The following is a 19,499-nucleotide window of genomic DNA, read 5'->3' on the forward strand; positions in this document are numbered from 1 at the left end:
CCCCCACCTCCCTCCCCTCCAAAACCCTCAAGTTTGTTTCTCAGAGTCCACAGTCCATTCATTTACTTTTAATCTAAATGTGTCTTTGTTTTTAAAGTGGGTTCCTTGTAAGTAGCATGCAGTTGGGTTGTGTTTTTGATGCACTCTGACAATCTTTTAGTTGGTGCATTTAGACCATTGACATTTAAAATGATTATTAATACAGTTGGATTATTAGCTATCATATTTGTTACTCTTTTCTTTTTGTTACCTTGTTCTTCGTTTCTATTATTGTCTTCCACCCTTTTCAGCCTTTTGTAGTTTTAATGGAGCATTTCATATTATTTCATTTTCTTTCCTTTCTCAGCATACCAGTGATACGTCTCTTACTTTTTTTAGTGGTTGTCTTAAATTTTACATTATGCATTTTAGGTAGTCCACATCCACTTTCAAATAACACTATACCACTTCACTGATAGTGTGAGTACTTTATAATAGCAAAGTCATTCTAATTCCTTCCTCCCATCCTTTGTGTCATTGCCGTTACTCATTTCACTTATATATGAGCATGTATATATTCATGTGTGTTTGTATACACACATACATACATACATATATACATACGTGTGTATATACATACAAGCATACATAGTTGAATATATTGTTGATATTTTTTTTTATTTTTAAAGATTTTATTTATTTCTCTGAGAAAGAGAGAGACAGTGACAGAGACAGCAAGAGAGCATAGGCAGAGGGAAAGGGAGAAGCAGGCACCCCACTGAGCAGGGAGCCAGATACAAGACTTGATTCCAGGATCCTGGGAGCTGAAGGCAGAAGCTTAACTAACTGAGCCACCCAGGCGTCCCTGTTGGTATTATTATTATTATTATTTTAAACAACTAGCATCTGTTATATCAATTGACAATAAGAAAAATAAAAGTTTTATTTTACTTCACTTATTCCTTCTTATGTTCTTCCTTTATGTAGATCCGAGTTTCTAACCTATACTATTTTCTTCTAAATTACTTCTTGTGAGGCAGGTCTGCTGACAACAAATTCCCTCAGTTTTTGTTTGTCTGAGGAAGTCCATTTCTCCTTTACTTTTAAAGGATAATTTCACAGGATACAGAATTCTAGGTTGATGTTTCTCTTCTGTCAACACCTTAAATATTTCACTTCATTCTCTTTTTTGCTTGTGTGGTTTCTAAGTAGAAGTTGGATGTTATTCTTATCTTTGTTCCTGTATAGGTAAGGTGTTTTTATTTTTGTCCCCACCTTCCACTGCCTTTTTAAGGACTTTATGTTTGATCTTCTGCAGTTTGAAAATGATATGTTTAGCTGTAGTTCTCTTGGCATTTACCCGGCCTAGTTTTCTCTGAGCTTCCTGGATCTGTGGTTTGGTGTCTGACATTTAGTTGGGGAATTTTTGTCACTAGTACTTCAAATATTTATTCTGTTTCTTGTTCTGTGTCTTCTCTTTCTGATACTTCTGTTATGTGTGTGTTATATTCTAGGTAGTTGTCCCACAGTCCTTGGATTTTTTTGTTCTGCTTTTTTTTTTTCCCCAGTCTTCGTTCACTTTGCTTTTCAGTTTTCAAGAATTTTGTTGATCTATCCTTTAGCTCAGAGTCTTTCCTTAGTTATGGCTAGTGTACTAATAAGCCCATCAAAGGCATTCTTTATTTCTATTTCAGTGTTTTGTTATCTCTAGCATTTCTTTTTGATTCTTTCTTAGGATTACCCTCTCTGCTTTCATTGCCTGTTTGTTGTTGCATGCTGTCTACTCTCTCCATCAGAGCCCTTAGCATATTAATCATAGGTGTTTTCAATTTCTGATCTCCTCATTCCAAGGTCCCTGCCTTGTCTGGATCTGATGTATATTCTATCTCTTCAAATTTTACCTTTTGCCTTTTGTTATGTCTTGTAGTTTTTTTTTCTGGTAGCCAGAACATGATGTGGAAGGTAAAAAGAGCTGCTGTAAATATGCCTTAAATAATGTGGTGATAAGGTGAGTAGGGAGGGGAGGTGTTCTTCAGTCCTGTGGTTAGGTCTCAGTCTTACTATGAACCTGTCCTCTGAACCATGAACTTCACAAGTGTTTCTAATTCTCTGCACCCTCTTAGTTGGGGCAGAATGGTTAAAGTGGACTGGAGTTGGGTATTTCCCTTCCCCCAGGTTATGTAGGGTCTAAGAACACCCCAGCAGATATGCTCTGGTTAACTACTTTTCCCTGAGGGCGGGTTTTCATTCTTGTCCTCGTTGTTGTTTGTTTTTGTTTTTTGAGGGCAGGTTTTGTTAAGAACCCAGTGCTCTGTTCAGAATGAATCCGCCCCCACCCACATACTAGAAGCCAAGGGGATTTTTTTTCCTGATATTTACTATGGAATCCTGGTCAAGCTCTTGCATCTGTTTGCCGGGGTCTCCCTATTACTGGGTTCTTCAGAGTATTTAACTCTCGGAGTTGTCCATACTGAGCTTCTAGCAATTCCTTCAGTGTAGTTCAGGTTTTCCTCTCCTGCACTGGTTTCTACCAGGTGTTCTGCATATGAGTTCTGCTCTGGTAAGTTGTGACTCCTTATATTTGCCTGTTTGTCCTGTATCTTCCCCTCTCTTATAGAGCCAAGAGGAATTGTTGATTTTTCAGTCTGTTCGGCTCTTTACCTGTTGGGGAGGAGTAGTGATGTCCAAGTTCCTTATAGGCAGAACCAGAAATTCGAAGTCCCTCCCCGTTCTGTTTTAGATCAGTGCTGTGGCATTATTTCCTGAATGGGTTTTGTGCGTTCCATATTCCATGCTTTGCATTACTTGCTTGCCTGCTCTTAGAATGTTGCTTCTCCTCATTGTTCCTTTTGGGATTTCTGAAAGCTCATTTTTTTTTAAAGATTTTATTTATTTATTCGACAGACAGAGATCACAAGTAGGCAGAGAGGCAGGCAGAGAGAGAGAGAGGAGGAAGCAGGCTCCCTGCAGAGCAGAGAGCCCGATGTGGGGCTCGATCCAAGGACCCTGGAATCATGACCTGAGCCGAAGGCAGAGGCTTAACCCACTGAGCCACCCAGGCGCCCCCTGAAAGCTCATTTTTAAAGGCCTGAGTTCATCATCACCCTGTTCATGAAACATCTTCTAGTCTTTACAATTGGAAATAATCTATGCCTATTCTGTGTTCTAGTAGAATTTCTTAATAACTTTTCGATGATATTACTTAATTTTGTTGCATCCTATATTTACTTAGACCTGCCAGTGTATTCAATCTGCCAATGTATTTAGTACATTTATATTAATCTCCTCAGGGTGCCAGGCACTGGAGATGCCAAGATAAATATGGCATGGACCCTTAAGAATCTCAAAGTCTAATAGAGAAAGCAGCCAAAAAAAAAAGTTGCAGTGCAAGATAACTGGTGCTGTCATGGAAAGAGTATGTATGAGAGTTTGACCCAGGTCTCATCTTTCAGATCTACTGGTCAGCCCTTGGAGAGCATGAACCTGATTTGTTCTTGTGTCACTATAGAGTCAAGTTGATGCTTACTAAAAGCTCACTGATTGTGAATCTTATCACTGATGATCTGTATTGTTTAGTTTTAGCAGTTACAGTCTTTAACATTTTTAGTCTTCAGAGACATAAGCACACTTTGAAAAAAATACTGTTATTAGCCTTCTAGTCTGAGTTTAAACAAGATAATTTCGTCTCATAAGCTGTGTTGTTGCCATCATTATTGAATTTATTTGATCTGAATATGTCACTATATTAAATATTATCTCCTCCTCAACTAGTTTTAATATTCCTTTATTCTACTAGCCCTTTTTTGCCTCAAAGGGTTTTCTGTTCATTTCAATTAATTGTTCCTTATGTCAGCCTAATGAGGTTGTTACTGTTCTCATTTTTATTACTGAAAAAACTGATAATCAAAAGGTAAATCAAGGAACTTCTGATTTATAGCATTTCTAATTCAGAGCTTGAATTGTCCATTCTGAACCAATTTTGCCATGCTTCAAAGACTGTAACATTAAATGAAATATAGTATTATTTAAAATTGATGGGAAATAGTAAGTTCAGAAGAAAATATTTCCAGATTAGATATCAGGGAAGTCTGTTATTTGATCTCTCAAGGTCTATTCTAAAAGTGTATTTGTAGTGTATATAATACCATTTGCAAGTTAACATATTAATAAGCTGTTGCTAAACAGTATTGCTTTTTCTTCAGATACATTCTTTCTCTCTCTTGAATTAAATTATTAAAATTCTTTAACTTATCACTGTAACTTTGACTGTATTTAAAGTTTATCTGATTGCCTGTTGGATACGGCAGTCATCATCTTCAATTCTTGGTCCTTTATGTTTCTGGTTATTGTAGGATTATTCCTGTGGCACTTCAGGCTGCTCCACTCTTCAGTTAATGACCTTCTTTCCTACTTCACTCTCCATGATATGGCTGGATCCCTAAGAACTCAAGTTTCTCATGTTAATGCTTCCTTTTGGTTATAGTTTATATATGGATCAAGCTTTAGATATAATTGATACAAGCAAACTTTGTCTTCTCAGTTTTTTCTTGTAATTCAGTATTTTTTGGATTCACTAATAATTGTTAAAATTCCCTTTTAAAATTATAGATGTGTGTGTTGTCCAGGCACATGTAGCTGTATAAATTTAAATTAAACAAAATTAAAAATTAAGTCTTCATTTACGGTAGTCCTATTTCAAGTGCTAATGGCTATTGGATGGGACAACACAGATATAGAACATTTCTATCATAAAAAGTTCTACTGTGCAATGTTGTATAGATAATTTATTGCTATATATTTGTATATGATATTTTATTTTTTATTATATTTTTATTTTTATTATATTTTATTTATTTTTACTATTTTTTATTATATTTTATTATATTTTATTTTTTATCTGTAGTGAATTTTTAGATATGGTCTATGCTAAATACTTGATTTTTATTTCCTTCCTCTGACCTTAAGAGTACCTCTGTGAATTTTTTTTTACAGTATACAAGTCTCATCTGAGTTTTAGTCAAATTTAGTTGTTAACTTATATTGTAGTAGGCAACTTGAAATTAGACTACTTTGCAATTCTTTCCTATATTAATGATACACAAAAGTAATTTTACAAGGTGAACTTACTGATTTTTAAAATTTTTCTTAAAGTCTGTCTTCTCCAAAGTTCCCCTTTGGAGAGAAATAACTTCCAGTCCTCTGGTCCAGCATTGTTTGCCATATTGTACAAAGTTAAGATGTCCTGAATCCTCCAAGCCCATTTTTTTACTTAAATAAAAAATTCCTTAGGGAAGGAAGATTTTACAAGCAGTTTCAGAGCAGAATTGATTTTGGTTTGTGTTAATGCAGACAATCTGCCCAGTGTTAAAATGTTAAAGAGAAAAAAAAAAAAAAACATACAAGCTGCCATATTCGTGTGATCACACCAAAATAGCAGCTTGTATTTATATTTTCAGTCTCCTCGAGGTGGACTGCAGGCACACATGAATGAGTGGATGTAGTTGGTGTTGTGTTGTGATTTTATTTAATGCAGGCAGAGTACATGCTTGTGCATGCACGACCAGCCCTCACATATGCACTTGTTCACAGCCGGGAAAGCGAAAACGACAACACAAGCCGCTCTCTGAGAGTTGTCGGCAACCTGTGTGTGTTTTTCTTAAATATTAAAGAGGGGAAAAACAGATTTTCAGGAATACAAGAAACAATTCTTGTCAAATGGCCTGTAGTCCTGCCTCATTTGACAACATTTAAGGTAAAAATAAAATATTTTATTATAGTTGCATGCATATATGTGTGTGTGTGTGTGTGTGTGTGTGTATGTGTGTTTTCCTGTACTGTTTTTAACATGTATTTTTCCCATCTCTATTCCATTTATGCATGCAAGTTCTTACTACACATTTACTCCAATTTGTGGGATTTCTTTCAGTTTGAAAAAAGTTCTGTAGTACTTGAGTGAAAATGCAGGTGTGTTTGCTGCGGAACGGACAGTCGTGGTGCTTCAATTGGTTAGCATCCTGAGGCCCCTAATGTTTGGAGTTTGGAAGCAGGGCTCCATGTAGCGGCAGCACGGATAGATCACTGTGAGCTGCCGACCAGAAGAGGTTTTGCTTTTGAGATCCTCCTTGTTTTAAATTAAGCCAGGTTTTTCAGTGCTGTATATAGTTGTGGGTTCACATATTAAAGAAGGTTCAAAAGTAAAGTCTGTGGGTGGTCAAGTAATAGCTCATCCTGAAATATTCCTACCAGGTATAACCTGTTCAGTAGTAGAACAGAATCTTTTCAGAACTTGAGTGCAGATTTGGAACTGAACTACCTTAGTACTTTAAGGGTAAATGCTTTGAATTACTTTAAAGTGTTTTAATTGTTGAAAAATTGCAAAATAGAGACTATTTTCAGTTGTGAGAATCTTGCACTTAAAGTGCATGTGTCTATCTCTTTATATATTTTTTCCCTAATTTTTCACCTTTATGGGATGAGTAGAAAGTTTTTTGTTTTTGAGGCAGGGGTGTAGTAGGGTCAAGGGCTTGCTGTTTAAGGATGTTGGAGAACTAGACAGAAGCTTTGATGAAAATGTCTATTAGATGGTGACACATCCTATCTCCTGAAACTCCACCACCCCCACCTGCCCTTTCTCCGCTGTGCATTCTTTGCTGTTTCCTGTCATCATAACCCTTCTGCTTCATCATCTCCCTTGTAAGGTGATTTCAAACTCCCATCTTTCATGTTAGGCCTCTTGGAGATTTTCTGCTGTCCTCCTGGGCTGCATTCTATTGTCATCACATCAGATTTCTACTTTTTTTTTTTTTTTTAAGCTTTTTTAAAATCAGTGTTCACCTTCAGTTTGTGGCCTGTGAAAACTGTATTGCTCTTTTCTTTGTTAATTGGAGAAACAATGACAGCAGAACTCTGCCCAGCTTTTCTTCTGCTTCACCTTCCCACTTCCAGTCCCTGAGTCCATAGATTCACTTTTATTTTTCATTGGTTTGTTTGTAGGTTTGTGGATTTACTCACTCATCCAACAAATATTACTTGAGAAATTATTATGTGCTAGCTACTGCCGTGGAAATTGAAGGTTCTGATAAGGAAAATAGTGTCTGTTTTACTCTTTTATAGATCATGTACATTTTATTGTAATTATCTCCTTTTAATACATCTGTAAAATGTCTGTTTTCTCTCTCAGATTTTCTTGAGTGCTTAGTTTTTGTATCTGGCACCCATAATAGACACTTACGTTATTGGTAGTCATCTAACTACATCTCTCTATTTTGCAAACCTGAAAAGTTGAAACTAAAAAAGAATTTGAAAAGAAAATATTATTTGTTAATGGCCAAAATGGAAATAATACCTGGGACTGCTAATCTTTCCACAACTCTGTAATATTTTATGTTAATGTTGTTTGCCTAGACTTAACACTTTTTCAGTTTGAGAAATACCAAGTGAATAATACCTTTTGTATGCAGAGCACTCTGTGGAGTGAACAGGAGATGGAAATGTCAGTGAGTTATTGTAAGTCTTACTCAGAAAGAGATTAAATAAATATGGTTTGTGCCCTCTAGGCTGGTAATACTCTAATGCCAAGTTTCTCAACCTGGGAACATTGACATCTTGGACCCATTCTTTGTTGTGCGAGGCTGTCACGTGCTGTGTAGGTTGTGCGGCACCATCCCTGGCCTCTGACTGCTAAAAGCTTTGTGAGGCGTGCTTTTCAGTTGTCACAGGGCATCGGGGCATCTTGACTGACACAGGGTTCTCTGAGGCACCACTTTAGAGCCTTCTGAGATCTTAACGAAAGATTTTACACTCACTTCCTTGGTTTCATCTTTAGACTTTTTTTTTTTAATTGTGTTTTAGATTTGATGTTTGCCCACAAGCACTGTCGTAATAATGTTAGCATCATTTGCTGAATAGAGAAGATGAGAATGAGAAGTTTTATTTTCAAAGTCCTAGAACCTTTACGTTTAGTAGTTCTTCCTTTTGCTTCTCTCCTTTCTCATTCTACTATAAGTACAAATATAACTCAGCACCTTCAACACTCTGCCTGGATAGCTCCTTATCTAGGTCACCCAGCTTATGTGGTACATTTTCTATTTTCTGTATAACTAGAGGCTGCCATGTTGCCGCTGTGTTATAAGGAAGCTTCTTCCTCCCATTTTTCCTATAATGTTTTCCTTATTTTCATTTAAACCCTCACTGGCTGCCTCCTCATAGTCTGTCTTTTGCCAGCAGCCTTTTTCATGTGCATTAATACTTCTCTGGTGCTGTATACAAGGGCCTTCCAGCTTCTGCCCAGTCCCATAGACACTCCTACCATGTATTTTATGGTTTTTTAATAACACCCCAGATTCAGGTACTTAAGGCTGTGTTAGTTATCTGTAACTGCATAATAAGTTGACCAAAACCTAGTGACTTGGACCAATAATCATTTATTTCATAGTTGCTGCGTATCAGCAGTTGGAGAGCAGCTTAGCCAAAAGGTTCTGGCTTAGGAGTCTCATGAAATTGCAGTCAGATATCAATTGGAGCTGCAGTCATCTGGAGGCTTGACTAGGGCTAGAGGATCCATATTGGTTCCTCTCCACATACATCTCTCTGTAGGGCTGCTTACGTGTCTTTCTCCAGAGACTACTCCCAGAGCAAGCAATCCAAGAGAGGATTATATTCTTAAGAATTTGCACATGTATTTTTAAAACCACCACCATCCACAGGTAACTTCCCAAGCCTCCTGGATGACCTTTTCTCTTCTATCCAGCTGAAAGGAAAAATGTGTATGGGGCCTTGCTGAAGTGGAGGTGGGGGTTGAATTTTGTGGTCATACATCACTTCCACTCTCATTTCATTGGCTAGCACTTGGTCACGTGTTACAGCTCACTGAGAAAGAAGCTGAGAAATTAAATCCAGCTGTGTGCCTGCGAAGACGAGAAAGCATATTTGGTTGAATAGGGACAGTGGTGAAATCAACCAAAATAGGGAGCACAGGAAGAAAAAGTCTGCCTGCTTTCATTCTATATGAAATTGCTTCTCTTGATGGTTTTTGCTTGATTTTCCACTTTTTCTTTGATAAAACAATAAACCAGAAGAAGGTATTATCATTATTTTGGTGTTTAATAGTATTCTAGGGAGTTTCCATCAGCTCATTTTAAATTTTGGATGAATGCTTGTTTTGAAACTCTGTTTTTGAAGTATGAGCATAACATCAGTTATTGTTCCTACAAGTCCTCCTATGCTTCTCTGTCCTACTGCATGATTATAAACCTTCACCAAGGGCTTTATTTTTCCCCCTGGGACATCTTATTGAATACTTGCATCTTCAGTAATTCATCTGGGCCCAATGCTTTGTCTGTTTTAATACTTCTAATTACCTAATTATGTACTATAATGCAGTTACAAAGCCCTTTATCATTTCACTCTTTTCTTAACCCTTTTTTTGCTTAGGATTTTTTTTTTTTAAATTTTTTTGGTCTCTTTGTTGTCTGAGGAACTCTTCATTATAGATGACCCAGAAATTTGCCTCACTTCTCTTGTTTGTTTGTATTATCACAGATCACTGCCATGGTGAATATCTTTCCATTTAACTTATAACAGGCACCTGGGTTCCTGGCTATTGGGGCTCTAAAGTTGTTGTGTGGTTTTTCTCCATCCCTTACTTCCTGATTCATTCCAATATACTGTAGTCACGTGGGCAGATACCCAAAAGGCACATAGAATAGTCTGGTTGTTGTAAACTACTTTTGTGACAAAATTAGTGGCCATTCTGTCATTCATTTAGATGTCTATAACAAGTATCCATGGACAAATGTAATGGAAGTCAAGATTTTTCAAAATCATGCTGGCTTTACTTCAGGATAAGTAAAAATTGATGAAGGGAAATTTTTTTTATTATATATGTGTTTTAGATAATGAAGGTAAAATGATAGAATTAAGAGTTTTACTATTTATAACCTCTAATGAATTGATAGATGTAGGCAATGATCATCAGTGGTTGCTAGCATCCTAAAAATAAATAAGCTAATATATGCATCTTGATGGAAGTACATAATACCAACTGTGACGGTTACCTATTGCTACATCGTAAACTACCCCAAAGCATAAAACAGCAGCATTTATTTTGTTGATGAATGTACAACCTGGGCAAGACTGAGGCAGACAGTTTCTCTCTGTTCCATGTGGTATTAGCCAAGCCTGCTTGAAGGGTGGGGGCTAGAAATTGTGTGAAGCCTTGTTCACTCCCATGTCTGGCTGCTGAAGTTGCTCTCAGCAGAGACCTTCGCTGCAGCTGGGGACTAGAACTCCTCCTATGACCCTCCCATGTAGCTGCTTGACTGCCTAGCAGCATGATATCTGAGTTCCAAGGATGTGTCCACAGAGAGCCAGATGGAAGTTGTGTCACAACGTCACTTTGTGAGAAACTAGTCACTAAGGTCAGCATGCATTCAAATGGAGAGGATTTAGACTCCTCCACCTTTTCACAGAAGTGTCAAAGAATTTGTAAATGTATGCTAAAACCTTCATACCACCCATGAAGAATTTTGTTGAAAATTAAGTTTGAATTTGATGAATTCTCTAGACCTAACTACCAGTTTATAGGCTGTATAGCAGAAGGAATGTGTTAAATAACGAAATAGAGAAACAATAAGAAAAATTCAGAATGTGGGACGTTTCGACACAATAAATAACCTGGCTTCCTTAACAAATACATTGTAGAGACAGAGACAGGGAGGAGGAAAGGGAGGGGAAGAATAAATCTTAAGAGATACATCAACAAATTGTAGCATATGGGCATTTTTTGGATCTTGAACAAACTGAAAAAAATTAGGGGCATTTGCTCATTGCCTGGATATTTGATTTAATTAATGGATTATTTTATTAGTTATAGTGTTAGAATCATATATGGTTATGTTTTTAGAGTCCTTTTAGAGATATAGTTGTGACATCTCAGATTTATTTCAAAATACAGAATTGAGGGAGGACTATATATGAATCAAGAACTGGTTGGTAATGATATTGGGTGATGGATTTATTGAGTCCACCATGTCTATTCTTTAGAAATGTTTGAATTTTCCATAATGAAAGTTTTTAAGTCTTGTGATGAAGATTATAAAACCTGTGAATTTTGGGCTATTTCAAGATGCAGAACAAAACTCATACACCAAAGTTTTATATCTCTTGGTATTAATTTGCAATATGTAAAATTTCTCTGATTATAAGTTCCTTCACACATCTTGGGAGAGAACCTGCTATATTTTAAATATTGATCTGTTAACTTGGAACTGAAATACTACTTTTTTTTCCATCAAGAAAATCAAGAAAAATCTTAGAGTCCCTTGGAGAGCCCTCATTTTTCTAGGTCCCCAGTTTGGGGTGCCCTTGTTCCCCATGGCAAAGCACCTGGCTTCTGACACCTCCTGGGAGGACCAGAGCCCTGCTGGGTTTGCCTTGGGACCTTGCTGAGCTTCCAGGCCCCTCCCAGCAGGTCAGGAATTGGGATGGTGATACTCACTCCCTTTCCCTGATGGTGAGGCCTTTCCTTCTGTGTCTGTCACTGCTCTGGGCTCTCCTGTGCATTCAAACTGCGGTGCTTGCCCGTCCCAGGAATGGGGGGCAGAAGAAGGGGGAGGGCTAGGGAAAGAGAACCTGGGGTTTGTACAAGGGCTCTGGGATTAAATTCTTTATTCACTGAGAACAGATTTGGGAACACGAAGGGTGTGGGGGCAGGGAGTTTTGGGGGGGAACTAGTTGGAGGGAAGGTAAAGTTCAAGGATGCTCTTGCTTTAATCCCCACATCACTCATTACTTTGTTCTTAAAGAAGTCTAGGATACAGTAAAAATAAGTAAATAAATAAAAAGAAGAAAAAGAAAAATCTTAGACTGTATTGTCTAAATTTCATCATGGAGTACTTAAATATTACTTTCTCTTTGGTTTTTATCTATGTCAGTGTTTTAGTCTCACTTATTTACCATTTTCATTTTCTGGCCAAATTTAGAAATTTCTTCTCTTGGGCTTCCATTTTCTGATAATAACGAAATTTATCTTTAGGCCCATTTGATATGAATTTTGTTCCCTTTTATTTGCTATCAGATAATTGTTTTGAATCATAAACTTAACACAGTTTTAACTCAAGTTTTTTTTCCTCTACCTCATCTTTATGGAAGTTACTACCATTTCTTTCTTTCTTTTTTTTTTAATGGAAGTGTAGAGTCACTATTGATTTTCAAAATCTTAACAATTACATTGAGGCCCGCTTGGGTCTGTATTCTGTGATTTTCATTATTGTTTCAGAAGTAAATTTGCCCCATGGTGTTCAAATTACTTTACCTATTCTCAGTCAATACCAGATGACCTGGGGTTAAAAAATAAAACAAAACAAACAAAAACATGTAATGGATGGTAGGGAAGCTATTTTGAAACAGAAAACATATCATTAAAAACTGATTATTACTGGGGGGCCTGGGTCTCAGTTGGTTGAGCATCAGACTCTTGGTTTCAGCTCCAGTCGTGATCTCAGTGTCGTGGGGGGCCCCAGATCGGGCCCCTCATCCAGCTCTGTGCTAGGCATGGAATCTCCTTGTCCCTTTCCCTGTGCTCCTTCCCCTTTCCCCCCACCTCTTTCTCAACTAGGTAAATAAAATCTTTTTTAAAAACCCAAACTAATTATTACAGTTCCTAGAAAAACTACTCACTGTATTTTTCTCCCTTATTTCTGATCCGTGTAGATGGTACATCTTCTGGTGTGAAGCCTAACAATAAGACAACCAAGTATTTGTTGTGGGAAATATGTTATTGTTCAGGTGTATTCATCAACCTCATGACATAGTTCTTCTTGGTAACTCTGAACTCATGCAATTTTACCTAAATGTGTATGTCTGACTCACTTATAATTGATGAGTGAAGCAGTGGGGGAAGTACTGCTGCCCTAACCACCCAGATATATGGGGGCAGGTGTGCATCTCTCTGCTGCAGAATCCTTACTTGTGACCTTCTGACTTAGACTGGCTAATCTCCAAAGACTTCTTCAGCTTAAAACTTCTCTGAATGTAAATTCTTTTTCCAGCTTCTTAAGCAGTGTAAACTTTTATACCGTTTAAAAAACTTTTCTGTGTCTTTCTGCCTTACTTTCTTTGATGCTGTGAAACCATCAGAATTTAGAGAGCAAGTCATACTTTTCTAAAAAAGAGGGTATCATGAAACTTCATAAATTGGCACTTTAGGATTGTAGAGTAGTGTTGTAGATAGTGTGCTGTTGCGTAGATATGCTATGTCTGCCTAATACACATTTTTAGTTGATTGGGTATTTGCTAAAAGTGGGTAATTTAAATTATCTACCTGCAATTTAATTCTTGTAGCTCTCTTGTTTTTAATCTTGCAAGTGGTTAGTATGCATTTAAATGAAACTATGAATTGGTATGTAATATAATTTACATTTTTAGTAGTTAGGTATTAAACTCTTACTATATAGTTCATGGGTATTTGTTACAAAGTGGATGTTGCAGTTTTTAGTACTTTCTTGCATAATCAGTTCAGATTGCATCAGCTACGCAAAATTTGGTTGTGCTGGTGTGCATGGAAATTTTTCAAAGAATAGTTAATGGAGGGGATGTGCAAAATCATTTAAGCCATGTGATCTAAATTATGGGGCAAGAATCCTACTTAAAGACATGGCAAGGATGGTATCTAGACTTATTGTGATGATCATTTCGCAGTGTATACAAATATCATATCATTATGTTTTACACCTGAAACTAATATAATGTATGTCAATTGTACCTCAATTTAAAACAAAAACAGAAAGGCTAGATTTAAGTCATCTAATGAGGAAGAAGGAGAAACAATTTCACTTCTCCGAAGGATTAATCTGTTTTTACCTTAGTGACTAAATTTTCCCAAGAAGTTTCTCTTTAGCAATTTAACTGCTTACCTGTCTTTCATCCTGATGACTTTAGTTTGGGATATTTGACTTCTAAGGGCTCTATCAACTTTCTTTTGTCCCAAAGAAGTCATTTAAAAAGTGGTTTTATTTCTTCCCTGGTTCAGTGCATTTGACATCTTTCTGGAACACCTTTGGCTTCTATGATATAATATTCTTGCTCTGAATCTACTTTCAGGTTAATTTTTCTCTTTTTGGGGAGCTAAGGTCATTTATGCCTACTCACACTCCCTTGCCTGAGTAGAAACTATCTGGACGGGTCACAGATTAAGATTCATGGAGAAATATGAGGTCATCTTGCTCAAATCCATGGGTTGTTTATTACTGGCAATCCAAGAAAGAGGTCTCCTTTGCTAGAGATAAAACCAAATATATGTGTTTGGGGACATTTGCACATCCAAGGGAATTTCAAGCAAAAGTCACATGAACAGATGAAGATAAAATAGGCTTCAATTTATTAAAAAATTAGGACCAGAAACGAGATGCTTCACAAACCACTCGCATAGTTATCCTAGGAACCCAGCCTAGACTGGGGAGAAAGTCATTAACTCTCACAGGGAGCAAGAAAAGGATCAGAATGAAGCATAAAACAGCTGAAGTCTCCAGAACAAGGCAGTTAGCCATTACAATCTGAAGTAAAACAGCCATTTTGCTCTTTAAAAGACTCATTAAGCAGTATTTTTCTGTTTTGATAATGCCCTGTCCTTCCATGGTTTAGGTACTCTTCCTCATCAGCCTCCCCAAAGCCACCTAATTCACTTATTTATCCCCTAAAGTACCAGTACTCAAAGACTATTAGTAACCTCTGTTCCTGCACATTTACTGCTTGCCAGGCACTGTTCTTGGTGCTTTAACATGATCTCATCTTGATCACAAAATCAGTATTATTCCCTCCACTTAATAGGTGAGGAAGTTAAGCAATCACTTACTTAAGATTATGTAACTAATAATTATGCAACATGAATTTGAATGCAGGCTTTTCTTCTCAGGGTTGTGATTTTTTCCATTCACTGCATTATAATGCCATCTTGTTCCTTCCTGTAATCTCTCCTCTTCCAAGGCTTATTTCCACTTAGAGTTACTCAAATATTATTTTCTTTTTTACTTACCTGTTCAAAAATGTAGAGTCACTTGGTTGGTTTTTCTTTGTTTGTAGATTCAGCAATTCCGGGCTCTTTCCAGACCTGCCCCACCTTTTCTCCTTTCTCGTCATCCTACTTTGGACTGGCAGTACTTCATGGAAGGACTTCTGTTTTTCAGTACTGATTGCCCTACTGTGCCATACACTTGGAGTACTCATTGCCTTCTGTGCCTTCATCTCTCTTTCTGATTTGGTTATCTTTACCATTGATATGCCATCTTCCTCTTTCTCCTCTCCTAAAAATTCTTGTTTAAACCCTTTGTGATTGAACCTATCTGACTGCTAACTTCTAGGTGACATTCCTTTTTCCCTTATGTACTCATTTTGTATTAAATTGCTATGTATTTGTTCTTTGGATTGTTAGAATTGTATATCCTTTCACTAGAAACAACTATGTAGGGCCACCTGAGTGGTTCAGTCAGTTAAATGTCTCTGCCTTCAGCTCCAACATGATCTCAGGGTCCAGGGATCGAGCCCCTTGTGGGGCTCCCCACTCAGCGGGAAGCCTCCTTCTCCCTCTCCCTCTGCCATTTCCCCTGCGTTCCCCGCCCCATGCTCTCTGGCTCTATCTGTCAAATAAATAAATGAAATCTTAAAAAAACAAAAACAAAAAAAACTAAAAAACCAACAACAACTATGTAATCTCCTTTCAAGTGGATACTGTGCCCTTTTTCTATTTCGCATTACCTCAAAGCGCCTGGTAGAATTTTTTATCTGGAGAGCGTTTAAGCAATACTGACTAACTTGTTCCATTTGAAGTCAACATTTTAATCAGACAAACTAACAGCGTGGTCATGTATAATAATTTAAATCCTAATACTGGCATTAAAAAAATATAATGATTTCTTCAAAAAGCTGGTGCATCCAAAATTACACTCTAGTCCTAAAAACTAAATGGGCTAAAACAAAGTTATCCTACACCCCAAATATATAGGCCATGATTCATTTTGCTTAAGAACTGTCATATCCACTGTGTGAGGACTTTAAATATATGGAGACATTTGAAATATTTAGGTGTTGAAAGGTATAATTTCCATCTGTGATAGAATAATTTCCCTTTTCTCACCCCTTTTCTCTTACCCTATCAGTCCCACCAGTGGCATAAGCTAGTTGCATGGTAAATACACACTTGTACTAACACCTAAAAGTAGCCTTTGACACTTCTTAAACATGAGAGTTTGCAGGTAATTCTTAGAATTCTGCTAGTCAGTTTTAATCCTGTGTTTTCTTTCTTCAGGTTTCCTGAAATGCAGTTTTTCCAACAAGAAAATGTGAGAAAAATTCTTACAGATGTTCTTTTCTGTTATGCTAGAGAAAACGAGCAGTTGCTTTATAAACAGGTAATGAAAATATCGTACAGGTGGCATCCATTGACTCAAAATTTTCTATACAGCTTGACAAATGATAGAGCAATAATGTAGCCTTTATTGTATCCAAAGTTGTATCATAATAGTAAAGCAATCAAAGAGCTGCTTGTCAGCTGCATGGTGAAAAAAGTAAGCTCATTGAAGCACATATGCTTCTTCCTTATTATAAGACATTCCACCAAATTGTCTTCTATAAGGCGTTCAATCTTTTCTTTCAACTTTTGGGAGTTTGTTTATAAACAGCATCTTTGAAGCCAATCTAGTAATAAAACTTTTCAGAGTTGTATGTATAAATATTGTTTCTAAATACAGCATTTATAAATATGTGACATGCTGTATAAAAAATAATCAAGTGTCCTTCTACTCTTTTAAGATTTACTGGTGCTATAACTTCAGAAAGTTCCTCCAAATTTTTTGAAATTTATGATATTCTTTAGTACCTAGATATTTATCCCATTACTAAAGGAAAGAAGATTATGTTTTGCTTTCATTGAAATGTACATTATTTAATATATAAAGAAGTATCTAGGTTTCTACTTAAGCTTATGGTATGCCAATAAAAATACAAAAGTTGGATTTTTTTAACAGAAAACACCTGTTTGGCTAGAGCAATGTGTGTTATATATATATATATATATATATATATATATATATATATATATATTTTTTTTTTTTTTTTTTTTTTTTTTTTTTTTTTCTTTTTTTTTTTTTTAAGTTTATTTAAGTAATCTTACACTCAGCATGGGGATCCAACTCACAACCCTGGAATCAGGAGTCACACACTCTTCTGACTGAGCCACCCAGGCACCCTTAGAGTAATGTATTTAATTTGAAATATACTTGATGAGTTTAAAGATAATAAAGTACTGATGAGTCACTGAGCTCTACCTCTGAAACTAATAATACACCATATGTTAATTAATTGAATTTAAATAAAATTTAAGAAAATAAAGATAATAAGCCAAGTCATATTCCAGTTGTCCTAAATAATGTATTAGTTATTATATACATAGAATACCCAAGGGAACTAATTTTAACTTACTTTTTAATACTAGTAATATGCCTTCATGTTAATTACATGGTGATTATCACTTTTAGAATGGAAGATGGAAAAAATATATCCCATTCATAATGATGACCAAAACTTTAAAATGCCTTGAAATAAATATAACAATATAGATATGTGAAGAACAAAAGATATGTGAAGAAAACTATAAATGTTATTGAAGGACATAAAGCAAGAGTTGAATAAACAGGAAAGTGGTTGTATGTTTGTAGATGGGAAGGCATGAAATATTACTTCTTCCCAAATTAATATGTAAATGTATTATCATTCCAGTGATAATCAGAGAGAGAGAGATGCATTTTTTAAAAACTGGACACAGTCATTTTAAATTTAGTGCCAAAAAGCTTTACCATAATTTTAATGGAGATAATACAGCTTAGGGGTTAAGAGCACTGGGTCTGGGCTTAAATCTGTTATTTAAATCTCAGCTCAAGCATTTGCTAGCTACATAATCCTGGACAATTTACTTACTTAAATTTTCTAAATCTTAGTTTTACTGTCAGTAAGATGAGGACAATAATAGTATTGACTTTGTAGAGTTAAAAACACATAGTGATCATTAAGAGTTCTTGTTGGTCTTTATGGTGGATTTACTATTATTATCATTATTAAATATGTTAGAGTTGCTACAGAATGTAAGGCAAGGGGAGAATGGCAAAGGGAGGTATGAAAACTTTGTAAACATTCTGTGATCAAGCTAATATGACATTAGTATGGGAATCAACATGGATCAGTGAACAAACTAAGAACAGGTCCAGTTGTATATGAATTCTTAATATGATAAGATAGGATATTTTCCTTTAATGGGAGAAAAGGATATTGACTTGCCATGTTTGACTTTCCATATAGAAAAAAGATTAAATTATACCTTTATTGAAGAATAAATTCCAGGTGGCATAAAGATATAAATATGAAAACTGAAATTTTTAAATGAAATATTGTAAAAAATGTGGGGGAATTGTTTATAATCGCAGGATTGGAAAGACCTTTCCAAGCCAGATAGACTCTCCAGAAGTCAGATAAAAAGTTCAAAGACCAAAAACAAAGAAACCAAAAAGAAGACTGGGAGAAAGTAAATATCGGTATAGGACTTTTGGAAGCAAATAACAGAAAATCCCATTCAGAATGACTTGAACTCAAAGGATGTTGTTAACACGCTTTGCAAGAAATCTAAGGGCAAAATGGTTCTGCAGCATTAGTTATTCCAGTAGTTCAGACTCCTTTCTGTTTTTCTGTTCTCTCCTCATTGTGTTGGCTTCTGTCATCAAGCTTATCTCTTCGTTGTGCCCTTTCTTCTTTCCAATATTTGAAAATACCTCACAGTAGAAGATTTAGTGATAGCAAACCAAGTCAGAATAAAATTATCCCAAGTTACACATTCTTCTTTAGAGAAAGAAAAAAGTCAAATAAGGAAGTGTTATAATAATGGAAACAAATTCCACAGACAAGGGATAAAAACAGAATAACTGCACTCAAACATTAGTGATGTGTGTGGGCCTCTGCATTTATAAGAAAGACTAGGCAGGAATAGGGAAGGTCAGATTCTTGATAATTTAGACAAAGTCCATTACTGAATAAGAAAGTATCATTAACATACTCTTGGGAGTCCCTTAATAAGACTTAATTACTCCCTGTACATGTTTAAAATCCTATAGATTCTTTACATAGAAATAATACCTTGCTAAAGAAGGACTGAATATTTAGCCAGATCAAATTTAAGAAAAAAACCTTGAGTTTCATCACAAGCTGTTAAAGCTATTATTTTGTACTAGGTGACACCCCGTTTAACATCGACCATATTGTTAATAGTTATGGGATTTTATTGGATTAATGAGACTGTTATCATGTAGTAGAATGTCTTGCTGAGTTAATTGAAACTGCAGAGATTATATAAATGGTATTAATGAACTTTGACTGCCTGATGCCTCAGCTTTAATAAAGACTGCTTGGTGGGCTAAATGAACATAGGCAGATAAAAGAACAGGTTCAATTTTGTGAGCCTACAGGCTGTTGATGAAGAAAAC

General features: G+C 36.0%; 1 protein-coding gene across 2 annotated transcripts in view; it reads left to right on the forward strand.

The window, feature by feature from the left end:
- Nucleotides 1-19,499, forward strand: part of LOC111154984 (TBC1 domain family member 5) — a 544,655-nt gene that overhangs the window by 313,455 nt on the left and 211,701 nt on the right. For both annotated transcript variants that reach the window (XM_022514953.1, XM_022514954.1), the window contains exon 9: nt 16,280-16,382. In XM_022514953.1, the coding sequence (XP_022370661.1) occupies nt 16,280-16,382 (103 nt within the window). The remainder of the gene's footprint in view (nt 1-16,279; nt 16,383-19,499) is intronic.

This window comes from Enhydra lutris, unplaced genomic scaffold (assembly GCF_002288905.1).
Source record: "Enhydra lutris kenyoni isolate GAN:26980312 unplaced genomic scaffold, ASM228890v2 scaffoldscaffold39, whole genome shotgun sequence".
NCBI classification, from domain to species: Eukaryota; Metazoa; Chordata; class Mammalia; order Carnivora; family Mustelidae; genus Enhydra; species Enhydra lutris.